General features: G+C 37.6%; 1 protein-coding gene across 1 annotated transcript; it reads left to right on the top strand.

The window, feature by feature from the left end:
* Positions 1–5,985: 5,985 nt before the first annotated feature.
* lhcgr (luteinizing hormone/choriogonadotropin receptor) lies at positions 5,986–15,917 on the top strand. Its single transcript, XM_044137191.1, is given in 12 exon segments — positions 5,986–6,115; positions 6,117–6,206; positions 8,284–8,355; positions 8,615–8,689; positions 8,783–8,857; positions 9,465–9,539; positions 9,669–9,746; positions 9,818–9,886; positions 9,986–10,060; positions 10,901–11,086; positions 12,489–12,557; positions 13,662–15,917. Coding segments are annotated over 12 exon segments (2,133 nt in total). The 5' UTR covers positions 5,986–6,056; the 3' UTR covers positions 14,872–15,917.
* Positions 15,918–16,047: the final 130 nt, after the last annotated feature.

The following is a 16,047-nucleotide window of genomic DNA, read 5'->3' as shown; positions in this document are numbered from 1 at the left end:
ACCCTGCATAACCTACTGTTATAAATGCAGGGAGACGTCACACATTTTAACATGAAAAAGTTTCACTTTTCACTAATATGACAGTTGACAAAACTGTGTTCTCCTTTTCCATTGTCGCCATCTACTGGAGATGTTACGAAAATAAAGCACCACCGACGGATAATCTTCTATGGCGTTTACTGACAGTTTGTAAATTCTGGATTTAGCGTAATCCAGAATTTCAATTTCCTATTGAAAACTTATATCTTTAATACGCTAAAATAACTATGTGACCCTAAAATAACTACCTATATGTAAACATGCATTCACATACATGCTAAATCCTCTCAGCTAATTTTGTGTCTTTAAATATTTAATAAGTGCTTGAATGAAATCTTGTTACTTATTAATAAGTGCTTGAATGAAATCTTGTTACTTATGTTTTCCTCAACAGATAATCCATTCTTAGAAGTCATGTGTATGGCAAGATGATTGTGTGTTTACTTGACATTAACAGCTGATGAAAGCAGTCAAATAAACTTTGCACTCCTATTTTTGTAATCATGAGTTCTGATTTCATGCCAATAAACTAGACAATTTGTTTTTCTTCTCGATAGACTTTATGGTTCAGTATTCATGGATATTTCGTATTGACTGATGTTTTTTTGTACAGCATATGTAAAGTATATTAAAAATGCAGCTTGGGCAGCTGAGATATCTAGGTGGAATCCTATTTCTTACAATATTTGCTGATGTTTACAAGGCAGCCGATCTTTTTTTTTTTTCTTTCTTGATACTGATCGGCTGTATTCCCAAGAGTGGAAGTAAGGCAAGTTACGTTCTGCAAAATGTCCCTTTAAATTCTAGGGGGCCACAAAAAATTATGGAAGGGCAGATTTGAGATTGGCACATGCGCTCAAGGCCAAGACTTCCAACATGAACACTTATGGTTCATTTGGGGGCGCATGGGAAATCGCATATACATTCCTGTCTTCTTGTAAACCCACTGAGTAAATAAAGTGAAAACAAAAATGAATAATTCTTGCTTGGGGAGCAAAATGGAATGTAGAGGAGCTTTAATGGAAAGCAAATTTAACATAAATTGTCATTCAAAAGAAAAAATTGTCCAGATAGCAGTCAAATGTCCAAACTAATTGAGTAAAATGTTAAGTTACACAGTGAAAACAAGCCTAGAATTTATTTCCCCACATTTTCTCTCTCTCCCTCTCTTTACCTGTCTCTCTCATTCCCTTTCTCTCTCTCTCTCTCTCTTTCTTTCTTTCTCTAATACATTCAGCTCTTTGCCCTTATTTTAGTTTTTTTTCTAAATATATTTTTTGTCAACATAACTCTTGTTAAAATGCACATTGCTTTATCAATCTAGTGCTTCTAAAATTTCAGGTATTGAAGTAATGGGTAATGAGAATCTTGGGTTAAATTTTGAAAATTGTTCCTGCAGAATGGAAGTTTGTAATGATGATGTCACTGAAGAAATGATACTCTAAAGATGTTATATGTCATAGTGATGTCACAAAGTCTTCTGTGACATCTCACTTCTGAGCTGCTTGAATAAAAGGAATTCCACTGCATTTCATTCTACTTTGGATCGTGGTGACCTGTACACACTGAACTGGGAACAGTCTGTGAGGTGAATTTATTGGATTGATTATAGTAGACATTTCTGGATTTAACTTAGACTTGCTTTTTGTGTCAAGTACCTTGAGATTTAGATCATTGTGAAATAGCTTCACCCTTACTGAGAAAGAAAATGGAAAGAGCTATTGGAATCCTGCCATCATTTTGCTGGGAAACAGTCCAGAAAATCTCGGCGGCACATAACAAGGTAGCAGAAAATACCAGAAAAGGTTTAAATCGCTTGCGACCAAATCTTCAAACTTTACAGGAAGCACGGACTGCACTAAAAGAAAAGAAAGAAGCACAGAGACAAGAAAAGGAACGGCAATTTGAGCAGATTGCTGCTGAAGAAAGGCAGGTAAAAGAACAGGAAAGAAATGCCATACTCGAAGAGAGCAGATACAAGATTCTGCTACGAGACAAAGACGTGGAAAATCTTAACAGAATACTCGGTGAACAAAGGCTGAACAAACAAAACAAGTTGTTGGCCGCAAATCAGAGAGAGAAGCACGTAGCTGCACCTAAAGACAATGGGAAGCTGAATCCTTGGTACCACATTGTTGAAGAACGCATTATGACTGAAGATTTGGATCGGAAGAAGAACCTAAAGGCTGATGTTGAATTTTTTAATGAGGTGGTAGGCAAAAAGAAACAACTTGCGGCAGAGCGACTGGAACTTGAAAAAGAGAATAAAAAGAGAGTTATGCTCGAAGATGCATACACAACCCAACAGCAAAAGGAGGAAAAAGAGAAAAAGAAGGAAGAGCAAAAGAAATTCATCCAACAAAACGTTATAAAGCCCAAACTCTCTAAAAGTGAGCAGGTGGCTAAAGCCAGAAAGGAGCAGCATTTCAAAGAAGTGGAAACTTTTTTCAGCAAAACAAAAGAGGTAAAGGCTGAGAAATTAAAGAGGAATCAGATGAAGATACAAACTGCGTACGATCATCTGGCAAAATTAGGAAATGAGGAAGCCTCCAAATTAGCGTCAACAGAGAAAGAAATGATCAAAGTCATTGGACTACGGAGGGCCAAAGATAAACAGCAATCAGAGAAAGAAAATGAGAAACGGGCTGCAATGACAAAATCAGTTCTGGAAGCAAATGCTGAGAAAGCAAGACAGAAACTGGAGGCAAAGCGGATAGAGAAGGAGAAGAGCAAAAAGAGGTTGGATGATTTGATGGAGGCAGACAAGATGCATGCAGCTGAAACAGAACAAAAAAAGCAAAAAAGACGACAAGACATGCTTGAATTTTCCAATTTCAACTCTGAAATGGCAGCAAATAAGCGCGCCAACAAGATAGAGAAGAGAAAAAGAGAGACTGAAGAACAGCAAATGAATGTTTTGGACATTATACCAGAGCCAGTTCAGCAGTACATAACGTCTGAAATGCAGAAGGCTGAAGAGGAGGGGCTGAATGTGCCATACGTAAAAAAGAAAATGTCAAAGACATTGTCAAAGCCAGCTTGCTCAGGGAATGTCAAAACGCATTCCAAGGTTTTCGATCATTGTTCAGATCTGACAGATATAAAATTGTCACAGACAGAGATGCCTAAAAATAAACCTTATTTCCTGCCACCTTTATCTTCTCCTCATAGAGTGGAGAAAACAGCTCTCCTGGATTTACAAAAGCCTATAAAAGTTCCACCGATTGAGCAACTTAAACAGGAGCAAAAAACTGAGACTTAGATGTAGATTTGCTATATTGTCATTACACAAAGACACTACAGCAAATTTACACAAAGTACACAAAAAAATTCTAAAAAAACAACCAAAAAAATCCATGAGCGTAACCATAAATACATAGACAAACAAGTGCAGGTAAGAGAACATAAAACGAGACAAATTTCCCAATACTTCTCATGCTGCCTGCTCCACTTAAAAAGCCACAATACAACACCCTCATGAAGTTCCTGGATTTAAATCCAGTCTTTGTACGTGGAGTTTGCATGATCTCCTTTGATGTGAGGTTTCTCTCCGGGTGCTCCGGCTTCCTCTTCCAGTCCAAAAGAGCAACATTTAATTGCTTACTTTAAATTTCCCCACTCACAGGGTTCTTGTCATGTTTTAAAAGAAGTATGGATGGATTTAAAAAATGGGTTTAAATCCAATCTTTCTGCGTGGAGTTTGCATGATCTCCTTTGATGTGAGGTTTCTCTCCGGGTGCTCCGGCTTCCTCTTCCAGTCCAAAAGAGCAACATTTAATTGCTTACTTTAAATTTCCTCACTCACAGGGTTCTTGTCATGTTTTAACAGAAGTATGGAAAATAAATGGATTTAAAAAATCAACTTATACAAAATTGGACAAAATAGAGGTCACAAGCATTTCATTAGCTTCTCTCCGGTGCTCCGCTTCCTCTTCCAGTCCAAAAGAGCAACATTTAATTGCTTACTTTAAATTTCCTCACTCACAGGGTTCTTGTCATGTTTTAACAGAAGTATGGAAAATAAATGGATTTAAAAAATCAACTTATACAAAATTGGACAAAATAGAGGTCACAAGCATTTCATTAGCTATACAATGTTTTAAAACACAAACAAAAAGTAAAATCCACAGCTTTAATTCAATAGACAAATTTTAAATATGCAGCAAGTTTTTTCCCCTTATGATGGAAAACTACTTTGGATTTGGTGTTCACTCACCCGGACGCGGGTCACTGGGGCCCTGGAACCAAGCCTGAAGGTAGGGCATGTTGGCAAGCTCCTGGTTGCCGGACTTTTACCCATGGAGTCCAACTAGGCTCAGCCCGAAGAGGAGACATGGGTCCCCTTTCCTATGGGCCCACCACTTGTGGGTCCCTTAGAAATAGGGTGAGAAGCTCGGCCATTCTTCACGTCGAGAGGAGACAGTTGAGGTGGCTCAGCCATCTGGTCAGGATGCCTCCTGGACACCTTCCCGGGCATGTCCCACCGGAAGGAGACCTTGGGCAAGACCCAGAACACGCTGGAGGAACTATGTTTCTCGACTGGCCTTGGAACGCCTGGGGATTCCCTGGAGGAGCTGGAACAAGTAGCTGGAGAGAGGGAAGTCTGGGCCTCCTTCTTAAGTTACTACCCCCGCGACCCAATGCCAGATAAGCGAAAGATGGATGGATGGATGGATGAATGGATGGATGGAAGACTACCATCTCATTATAACAAGATAGTGTCTCATTATAATGGGAGAGTATCTTCTCATTATAATTAGATACTTGAGATGCTATTATTATCATTATAATGAGATTCTAGTTCATTATAATGAGATGCTATAATCATATCAACATTAATATATCTTATATTATTGCTGATATGATTATCAACATACCAACATGTTGATAATCATGTTGATATCAACATGTTGATATCATATATGCATGTATATACTACCATCTCATTATAACAAGATAGCATCTCATTATAATGGGAGAGTATCTTCTCATTATAATTAGATACCGGAGATGCTATTATTATCATTCTAGTTCATTATAATGAGATGCTATAATCATATCCACAGTAATATAAAATACCGTTCTTCTATAATGAGATGATATAATGGGATACCATTATATCATTATCTATTATAATGAGATGCTATTATATTGAGCATCTCAATATAAGGCATTGAATATTGATTAAATTATTAAATGTATTAAATTTGATTAAATACGGTTTTACTACATTGGAAACCTTTTTGAATCAGTTGCTCAGACTATAGTATTTCTACGGAAGAGGATTAGGGTCACCGAAACAAAATAAATAAATAAATAAATAAATAAATAAATAAATAAATAAAGTCAGAATTCTGAGATGAAAGTCAGAATTCTTTTTTTTTTCCGGTGGCCCTAATCCTCTTCCATATATTTCCATTTAAATATCTTTTCAGCAAGAATGGCATCTTCTCTTCAAATGTAATATTTGTCAAAACATCTTTTGTGTCAAAGTTCAATAAAGTGAAAAGCAAAAGAGAAATATTTGTGGGAAGATTTAGAGGTCACGCTGTCCTTCTTAGTAACTAGATTAGGCTTCTGGTTGCTGCAAGAACGTTATTTCAAAACAATAAGAATATTTTTTCTGTGGACATAAAATTTCTCCAAAATTTGTTATCTCCAGTTTGCTGCATATTTCTTCAGACGCAAACTGCCCCAGATTTTCAGTGAAGTGCAAACTTTTCTGAATCTCAAATAATCTAACTCATTCAAAGTATTTAATTTGTGCAAAAATGACATGTCAATGCATCAAAAACCCATGCGTAATATTATAATGCCGTGCATTACTGTAAAAACAGTAACATTTATACATTTTTAACAACTCCTGGTTAGTTCAGGAGGTTCCGAACCCCCTTTGCGCTGTCAGGATGATGCGCTTCGACAGCAGCAGGCGCAAATAGCCTATCTCCATGCGCACTGAGCGTTGAGTGGACAGCCCACCTTCTGGGTGTTCGGACGTTTCACAGACGCCAGCAGCGATGCGGACGCCTCTCCCAGTATTCTCGCTCTTGTTAGTTTCGTTCTTTTATGAATGCACAAGTTTGCCCGAGGATCTGCCGATGTTCCTCCGAGACGATAAGATGCAAGCTTACAGCAGAGGCGGGAAAGGACCAGCGGAACAAAAGACTGTAAGTACATACTGTCTTAAGGAATCAAAGTCAATAAAAACACGTGTATGTGCCCGCGTATAATACAATTATATCTGATGTTAAGGCGCTGTACAATCATATAACACTACTTTCCAGATCAGTCTGCGCGTAATTACGCACAAAATGTTTAATTTTGGGTTAAACATCATTTATGTGGTTTGTTATCAGTTTTATCAGTTTTCAAAGAAAAAATTTTTACTTGATTAATTTTTTTCTTTGGCAGAATAATGTCTGAACATTGCCATTTTTAGCAACGTATTCTTGTAGAATCTTCTGAATTAGATGCAAGGCTGCTACTAATTTAGAAAAAAAAATGTAAATACCTTATTATTTATTGTATTCCACCTAATATGTATTTGTCTTACATTTATACATTACATAGACAGCCATTGGCCAACATAATGAGCACAAATATGATATCTTATTGTATAAACAATAGTCTTAACTTTGTTCTAGAAGACTTTATAGCAACTGTGCAGCTGCCTCCCACACATTGTTTATGTTCATAATAAGAACAATTTGGATTTAAATAACAGCTGAATAAAAACATATGCACAGACCTTCATGGCCGCTTCAGTCAACAAAAAGAATCTCAATGTGTTTTGAACTTAATTACTTCTGAACATGTCAAGTTGGCCTCACAAGGTCATGTACATACAGCATCCTCTCATCCTATGTCTTACCCGACGGGCCTACCAGACTGTGACGAACCTTGAAGGTTGGGAGTCTTGACCCCTGCTTTTAGAAATCGCAAGACCTTGAATCTGAGCTGATAAGTGCCTGCACACCAAGGCTGGCAGTTTCATGATTGGATCAGATGCCAAAAACATTCCTAAAGCACACACACATACACGCATGCAGAAACTTTTCTACTTGGCCAATTAATTGTTGCCAGGAGGAAATGATGAGACAAGAAACAAATTTGTAGAATGATAACAGCAGAAATGGAATTCACAACATTGGATTTTCTAAGTCAACACTGTCAGATTTAAAATAGCGCATTCAAATCAAAACCATTTTATTTATCTCAACTGGAAATTAAATGTCTTAATTCATATCCACAAAGCGCCATTGTGGATGAAGATACTGTGGGCATAGAGGCTCTTTGGTAGGAGTCAGTCTTACAACAAATTTGTAGATGCCTCTGACTGAAGACTGTTGCTGTCTGACAGTCTCATGACTATTATGACATGCTAACAGCTCGATATCCGGGCAGCAGAGAAGATATTCCACAATAATATGTCCTTGATAACATCATCAGTTGGTGGCAAGCACTGCTAATCCACCTCATTTGCTTTTGCTGCTCCCCTTTAAATCCTTTTCTGGGCATATGGTTAGAAAACCGGGTGGTGATTAGAAACTCTTCAGCTTCACAGTTGATGAAGCTGAAGAGTTTTTATTATTTGTCCAACGACTAATACACAAGATTTGTCCAATAGTGTGATGCTCCCCCCACCAAGCTGGACAGTAGTTACAGGGATTTCACATTTGAAAGCCTCATTTCTCTCCACCAAACATTCTTCATGTCATTGTAGTCAAATGCTTTGTCGTTGTCTTATGAGATCGAACAGTTCTTTTCTCCAGAAGGAACTTCTTGTACTTTGTGCAACTGCAACTTTTAGATGAGCTTTAAGGTATTGAGGTAACGTGGAGCTCTTCCTTCATCAGTACTTTTTCATGATGTTAAACTCACTTCTCTGCAGACAGTGAAATGATTTGTTCCAATTCCTGGAAAATATTTTGTTTTTAATAATATTATTGCTTTTATATTTGGATATATATTTATCTCCTGGAAAACCAAAAGTTTTAATGTTCTGTAAATCATTTAAACGGCCAAAATTTTAAAAAAGGGTTCATGTCCTTTATGATTCTCTACATATTTATTACACCAAGTCAAAACTGATCATTTTATTTACAAAATAAAATGTTTTTATTTTGTAAATTGAAGCATCTAATGCTTTTATTTACTGAAATTTTATTGACATTAAATCAAGGTGATTTGTCGTTTTAATGGTCGCTGTATCATAATCTAATGGCCATCTTCCATCTCTTGTAGGTTTCTTTATCACCTTTCTTTTAAAACTATATCAAGCCATTCTTTTGAGGATTTGAGAGGAGTTCAGAGGATGTATGTATCTGTCTTTTCTTTTAGTGCACCAACAATAATCAGACAAATTTAAAATGTGAACTGTATATTTTTTAAATTTAGTGGGAACGTGCTGCATTACTAATTATGCATCGTGTTTTTAGCTTTAAATTTCTGCTGTTTTTGTTTTAGAATAAGGTATCCTCCAGTTTTAGAAGTCATGTTTAGTTGGCACTTAACAACTATGGGCACACTGAGTTAAACTAACATCTTAATCATGTTGTGTTTGTGTTATTTGCAGTGCGATTGCTCAAAGTGTAACCCTGGAAACCATTGAAGCGTTAGCGTTCAGCAATCTTCTCAACCTTTCTGAGATGTAAGTCATGTCTTTGTGATGCTATGAATGAATTTCTGTCCCGATCACCGCAATGCACCTCAGCTGCTCTTCTTTTTCCTCATGACTGAACAGTTCAATTCAAAATGCAAGGAGTCTGATGCACATTGACAGAAGAGCCTTCAACAACCTACCAAATCTTCGCCTCTTGTAAGACAACTTGAACTTAAATACACAACTGTTCAGGTTTAATACCTAAATAAGTGGGATTTCATTTAATTGTGAAAGTACTCATCCATTTGACTTTAACATGTCAGATTACAATCACAAACTTCAGTACATTTTATTAGCACTTTAATTAACACAAAGTGGTGCATAAGTTTAAGCATCTTTGAGGTATAGGTTGAAAAGATTGCTTCAGTCCTTTAAAACCAAAACCACAGTGATGGCAGAATCATGACGTGGGGATGAATTTCTTCAGGAAAATTTGAGAAGATGGTTGGAATTCTAAACATTTCAATTGTGGAAGAAAATGTCCAGATATTTACAAACATGGCTTCCATTGAACCCAGATTCAGACTCCTCACATTTTCCTTTGTAGAAAATGTTGAAATCTATGTATCCCTTTCCTTAAACTTAATAACCATACAGGTATCTCAAATAAAACCCACTTTGAGTTTCCTTGAGTATGAATAGTTTTGCAGAATGCACTACACATACTATGAAAAAGGCAACATTCCAAGAGATTTTTTGATGTTTGGTTTACAAAAAAGTCTAAAACTATTGCAGAAACATTATGTCTTCTTTATCACTGTAGGAGCATCTTAAACACTGGAATAACCCTCTTCCCTGATGTTACATCAATCACTTCTTTCAAATCAGACTTTATTCTGTAAGTCACAGTAACATGAAAATCAAGCATAACAATGATTTGTTAACCTCATGCAAAATACAGAGCTATGTTCTGTTAGTGTCTGTAATGATACAGAATGTTCCAGTCTGGACTTTGCTTCTGTTGCAGGGAAATATGCGACAACATTCATCTGCTTGAAGTGCCTCCAAATGCTTTCACTGGAATGACTGAGGGTTATGCTACATTGTAAGTGTGCCTCTGCATTCATGATCACTTAATGAAAATCTTTTTTTTCTAACATACCCTGTTTATTACAGGAATCTCTACAACAACGGTATCAGAGGAATACACAATCATGCCTTCAATGGGACAAAGATAGATAAGCTGTATTCAATAGACTCCTACTTTATAATCTTTTTTATTTAGGAATTTCTGTACAGGCAGTGAGAAATGGGCTCACTGGTCCTTTACTGTGTCTTGTCTAGGGTGCTGAAGAATAATCGAAACCTTGAAATAATCCACAGAGATGCTTTCCAAGGAGCCACTGGTCCGGAGGTCTTGTAAGTTATACTTTGTGTTTTTTAAAGGCGACCTATTATGCTTCCTTGAAGAAGTTAGGATAGGTCTATGGGCTATCCAAAGCATGTTCACTGCATTTTTTTGCACAAAATCTTTCTTAGATAATAAGATTTTATCCTGATGAGTTCCACCATTGTGAAGTCCCTTCACAATCATCTGTTTTAGGGCGTCTTGTCACTTTAAATCCAAACAAGCTGCTGTTGGCCATGGCTTCTAACTCAATGTTTACAATCATAAATTTGAAAATGGTCAATTATACAACAGTATATCTTTGAAAAGCGTAAGTTGATCCTCCTGTACAACCAACAAGAATGCAGCAAGTAGTTTCTGGATGGTAAGCCAACAGCAAAACACTTGTTTTTTCCAGCAGCCACGCAGCATTAAAAACAATTGACCAAACGTGGTGCAGCTTCACTTGGGTTGCTAGGCAACAGGCTGACCTCTCTGGGGTTGCTAGGTGATGGGCCGTGACTCCTGATTTATGAGGCTATATTCTGGAAGTTTTCAAAACACTTTAACATACAGCTGGGGGGTTTTGTCTTAAAAAAAAAAACACTTGGGATGTTTTTTGAAGCAATAGAAGTACAAAAATTTGCTAAATGTAAATTTTGGACAACACGTCCCCTTTAACTCAGGTGACGTAAGAAGAGAAACATTACTCACACTCACTCTTTAGATAACAAACCTTTAACCAGTTTATCACTACTCATCAAGTGCTGGTAGCAGGAGCTTTCTGACTGCTGCTGTGAACTTTTACAAGCCAGTTTTCTCGTGCAAAGGTCCAAAAATAAAATGTTGCTCATGTGACGCTGTTCTCACAGGGATGTTTCTGCAACAGCTCTCAGAAGGTTACCTGCTCATGGACTGGAGTCGGTTCTGGTGTTGTTCGCTCAGTCAGCGTACGATTTGAAAAGGTTGCCTCCTCTGAAGGGAATGGGCAGCCTCCGAGAGGCCCATCTCACCTACAATAGCCACTGTTGTGCCCTTCTGAGCTGGAGCCCTCACAGGTGACCTACTCTGTGAATTGTGAAAGGATAAAGTGCCCTGCAAATGTATCCATAGCCATTGTAGCTTTATGTACAGAGCTGTTGTCTTAAAAAGTGAAAAACCTTCTGTAAATTGGGCTGAATAGAAATCCAAGCCACACTTTTCAGACATATAACAATGATGTGCTAACTTGTTAGATTCGCTCACTTAAAATCTCATTTGTTTATTTATTTATTTATTTATTTTTACATAAAGAATGGAACATTTCACTGAGTTGGAATACTTTTGCAAGAAATAAATGTTTTCTTTCTTTCGTCCCAAATCATGAAAATAAATAGCGGAAAATTAGAATGCTCAATATGGTAAAAGCAATTTAAAACAACAGAGCCGCTTTTTATCCTCATCTTCTTTCCCACGGTTGTGAACTCTATGATCATACTTAGAAAAGGCCTAATTACAGTATGAATGGTTAAACTCATGAACAACTATCCCAGAGTGTAACTCTCTAAAAGTACTTATCAGACAGTGCTCCTGTATGTTTGCAGAATATCCATGAGCAATCTTGGTGGAACAATCAGCAGCCAACATCATTGCAAACAGACAATGAAAAAAAAATGAGATCGCACATCTATATTCACTTTTCTCCAAATAAATAATAAAAAAATATCCCACTGGAAAAATTCCCAGAAGAAATCACTCATGCATCCTTGCAATAAAAATCACCGTATTTTTATATGACAGATACGATTTAGACACAAGTCTTTAAGCGTCTCTAGATGCAATCAAAACAGAACTCTTTTTTTAGAGTAAAAAGTATCCAGTTTCTATAGCTCACTCTCCTAACTTTTCAGCACAAAACTGGACAGGTGTAATTTCTGGCAGACCTTTCAACCTGAACAAGTAAGAAGGCTGTATTCCTCATCTGTGTTTTTACACAACATTTGTTTGGTGGAATGTGAAGAAAACCAGAATCTCAAAAATGGTTCCCATCCCTTTCTAACACATTTGTGTTCTTCCTGTTTTGTTTTATTTTCTGATTTCAGACTGAATTCAGATTCAGTCTTGAGCTTAAACTTAAAACTATTTTAAAAATGTAAATACAAAAACTTTTTAAAGCTATATTTGTGGTTAGCACTTGAAGAAATCCCCATAATTCAATGGTTTGGAGCCATTTTGTTGTAAAAATGATCAAAAACACTCCCAATTTGACCTGGCATATTTAGCTGATATGAGAACCCAAATGATCATCTGAGCTTACAGGGTTTGTTGCTGTTGCAAAAAAGAAACAAATTCAATCTCAAATAATCTTTTTTTCTGTATTGCACATTTTGAAATTTGGTGGGGTTTTTTTACACTCTTAGCTATTCCGTTCAAAACAGGAAGTATGTAAAATGAGATTATAGATTTCTTCTGTTTTTCTAGGGACTTCTCAACTAAAGCTCCATGGGATAATTTTTCTACATCTTGTAAAGAAGGGAATCCATCAGCAAGGTGAGATATTTTTCTGTTCATGCTGAACTCATAGTTCATACCAGTTTCTTTGTATTATCTTCTTAAAGTCATCAACTTTCTGAAAATGTAATTTAAAGGAATGGTTCGGATTCTTTCAAGTGATGTTCTGTGAAACCTAAATCAGTAATAATTTCTTTATTTGTAACAGAAGGAGGTCACATTTCTGCAAGCTTTTAAAAAGCACTGCTTTTAGCTCATGTTAGCAATTTCAACCACTCACATGGACAATGTTCAGATCTATGGGACGCAGTGCTGTGTCAGTGGGTATTAAATAGCTACACTTACCCTAGCAAAGTGTTTTTCAGCTGGCAAAAAAAGCATTGACCAACAGTAAGTAAACCATCACAATATAGATATAAAAACATAACTACTGGCAAACAAAAATATTTAAAAGGACCATAATAGCAGGTAAAAATGGATTGTTAAATCTGTTGGCTCTGCAGCTTGTTAAAGCAAACCTGTATCCTGATGTTAAAAGAGAAAACTCTGAGAAAATGTTAGGTTCAGCTAACATTGCCTGAGTTTTTGTTAGGGATCTGCTTTGGTGGAGAGTAGAGCCTGACAATGAGGTTTATTATTTAATAGTTATTTTGCATAATATATATTTCATTAAACCAGGGTCAAACATAGTGCTGTAAGATATTTGCTGTGGGTAGAGAAACTACAGTGTGTTTGTATTCGCTGAGTTTTGGGTCCACAGCCACATGTAAATTGCTGAAATACGTGAATAACTGAGACCCCCTCTAAAAACAATTACTATTGCGTATTTTAACCTTAATATACATTAATACACACAGTGGAAAGCGTGTATTAATGCATACAGGTAATATTTACAGTCTTTCTTATTTCCACTCTGTGGGGTACAACCAGTCAGATAAAAGGAAATCAAATGGTGCTTCTATGGAAGTTTTGGCTGCTTTCGGTATTTCAGCTTCCCAACCTGCATTTTTGGGGGAGAATATTTTTAGATGCTATGCTATATGTAAAAATCTGTGAACAGGCAAATTTTCCATGAATAATTTAGAGAAAAATAAAGTCTAGAGTCTTTATTATCTGTGATTTGTCTTTTGGTGTCTCTTACAGATTTCAGAGGGTTATTGGAGGCACAGGTGACACACCTCCGCTAGGGGGTTGGTCGTTTTATTCTGACTCTGACCTGCAAGACACCGCCTTCCAAGATGTGGATGATCTCTATTCTCAGCTGGTGGACTTCTGCCGCTCAATCATCTGCACCCCTGAAGAGGACGCCTTCAATCCCTGCGAGGACCTTGCTGGGTTCAGTTTTCTCAGAGTTGCTATTTGGTTCATCAACATACTTGCTATCACAGGCAACCTGATGGTGCTGCTGGTTTTCTTTAGCAGCCGAAACAAGCTAACCGTGCCTCGCTTCCTCATGTGCCACCTGGCCTTTGCTGACCTCTGCATCGGTGTCTATCTTCTGGTGATCGCTACGGTAGACCTGAGGACTCGTGGTCATTACAGTCAACACGCCATCGAGTGGCAAACCGGACCTGGCTGTAATGCTGCAGGCTTCCTGTCTGTGTTTGGCGGCGAGCTGTCAGTTTACACGCTGTCCACCATCACCTTGGAGCGCTGGCACACCATCACCAACGCTCTGCATGTAAAGCGCCATCTGGTCCTGACAAAGGCTGCAGGTATAATGGCAGCGGGTTGGTTTCTGTGTCTGGGGATGGGGATGCTACCCCTGGTTGGCGTCAGCAGCTACACCAAAGTCAGCATGTGCTTACCCATGGACATAGAGACCCCTCTAGCGCAGACTTTCATCATCATCATCCTGCTCCTCAATGTGGGGGCCTTCATCGTCGTGTGCGTTTGCTATGTGCTTATTTACTTGGCTGTGAAGAACCCAGAGGTCCCTGAGAGAAGCGCGGACACCAGGATAGCAAAACGAATGGCTGTGCTCATCTTCACCGACTTCCTCTGCATGGCGCCCATCTCCTTCTTTGCTATTTCTGCTGCCTTTAAGTTTCCTCTCATTACTGTCACCAACTCCAAGATTCTGTTGGTCCTCTTCTTCCCCATCAACTCATGCGCCAACCCCTTCCTGTATGCTATTTTCACAAAGGCCTTCAGAAAGGACGCCTATCAGCTCATGAACGCAATGGGATGCCGTAAAAGCAAGGCCAACATTTATCATTTGAAGGCCTGCTGCTCCGAAAATGCAGTGAATAGCAACTTGAGATCCAACAATAAAGACGCACATACTGGAGTGAACATGGCTCCCGTATCACAACAGGATCTGCAACGTAAGGATGAGCAGGAGATAACCTGAAGACAGAAAGGGACAAAAATATCTGGACATGAAGGACCTCTGGAGGTTAGGGAATGTTTTGATTTTAATGGGATTCCTTTCTTGTTGTCATAACTCTGTATATGACGCTCCACTGTTAAATACTTACTATTTTTATAGGTTACTATCTAAAACATCAATGTAATCCTCTGACATATGATGGATTTCTTCTCTGTCAGATCAAAAACCATGCAAGTCTACAATGAAATACCAGCAATTCATTATTCATGAACCTTCTCGTTTATCAGATCTACAATGCCTTGCAAAGGTATTTAAATCCCTCAGAGATTTGTTAAATTTGTCATGGTTAGACTTAAAACTCGACTTAAAACAGCATTATCAGGATTGTATCTGATAAATGAACACAAAGAAGTAAAAATCTTGGTTTTATAGTTTTAGAAGTAAAAATCTGAAAAGTATAGCTTGCATTTGTTTTCAGTCCCCCTTTACTTTCATATTGCTAAATAAAATCCAGTGCACTGAGAAGTCAGCTAAGTAACAGAGTCCAGTATCGTCGAATTTAATGTCAGAGTAAAGATGCCTGTTGTGTGAAGGCTTCAGATATTTGTTTCAGAAAACTAAAAGAAAACTGACAGAGCTGGGGTAAGACTGGAGGAGCTGCATCAATCCACAATAACAGCTGTCCACAGAAAATGGGGGATTCATATGAGGAGGAAGGTGCTCTGATGACATGAGTCCAAAACTGATCTTACTGAGATACAAGGTGGTGGCAGCAGCATGCTGTGGGGACAAAGTTAGGTGGTAATTAGTTACATTTACTTGAGTAACCTATCGAAAAAAAAAAAAACTTTTCCAAGTACTACTTTGTACTATTACTTGACTTTTATTATGAAGTACTGCTACTCCTGAGTAAAATTTCTGGATACTGTACCAGTAATCTCACTTTTTGTTTAAATCAAAAATTCTCCAGACACTGACACACATCTGCAGTGTCTGTTAAAGTTTTATATAGAAAGAAACTGATTTGGAAAAATGTTTATTTTGCCTGATTTTTGTTATTTTGTATGTTATTTATATGCATTATTTCATTCTGATCTTTGAAATACCAAAATTTCCACATGACTTTGTATTTTGGTGATGCAAATTTTCAATATTAAATGATTGATGTTTTGATCGGTTACTCCGTATTTGAGTAGC

Source organism: Gambusia affinis, linkage group LG13, assembly GCF_019740435.1.
Source record: "Gambusia affinis linkage group LG13, SWU_Gaff_1.0, whole genome shotgun sequence".
In the NCBI taxonomy this organism is placed as follows: domain Eukaryota; kingdom Metazoa; phylum Chordata; class Actinopteri; order Cyprinodontiformes; family Poeciliidae; genus Gambusia; species Gambusia affinis.
The sequence above is the reverse complement of the archived record's forward strand: the minus strand, read 5'-3'. Positions and strand labels throughout refer to the sequence as shown.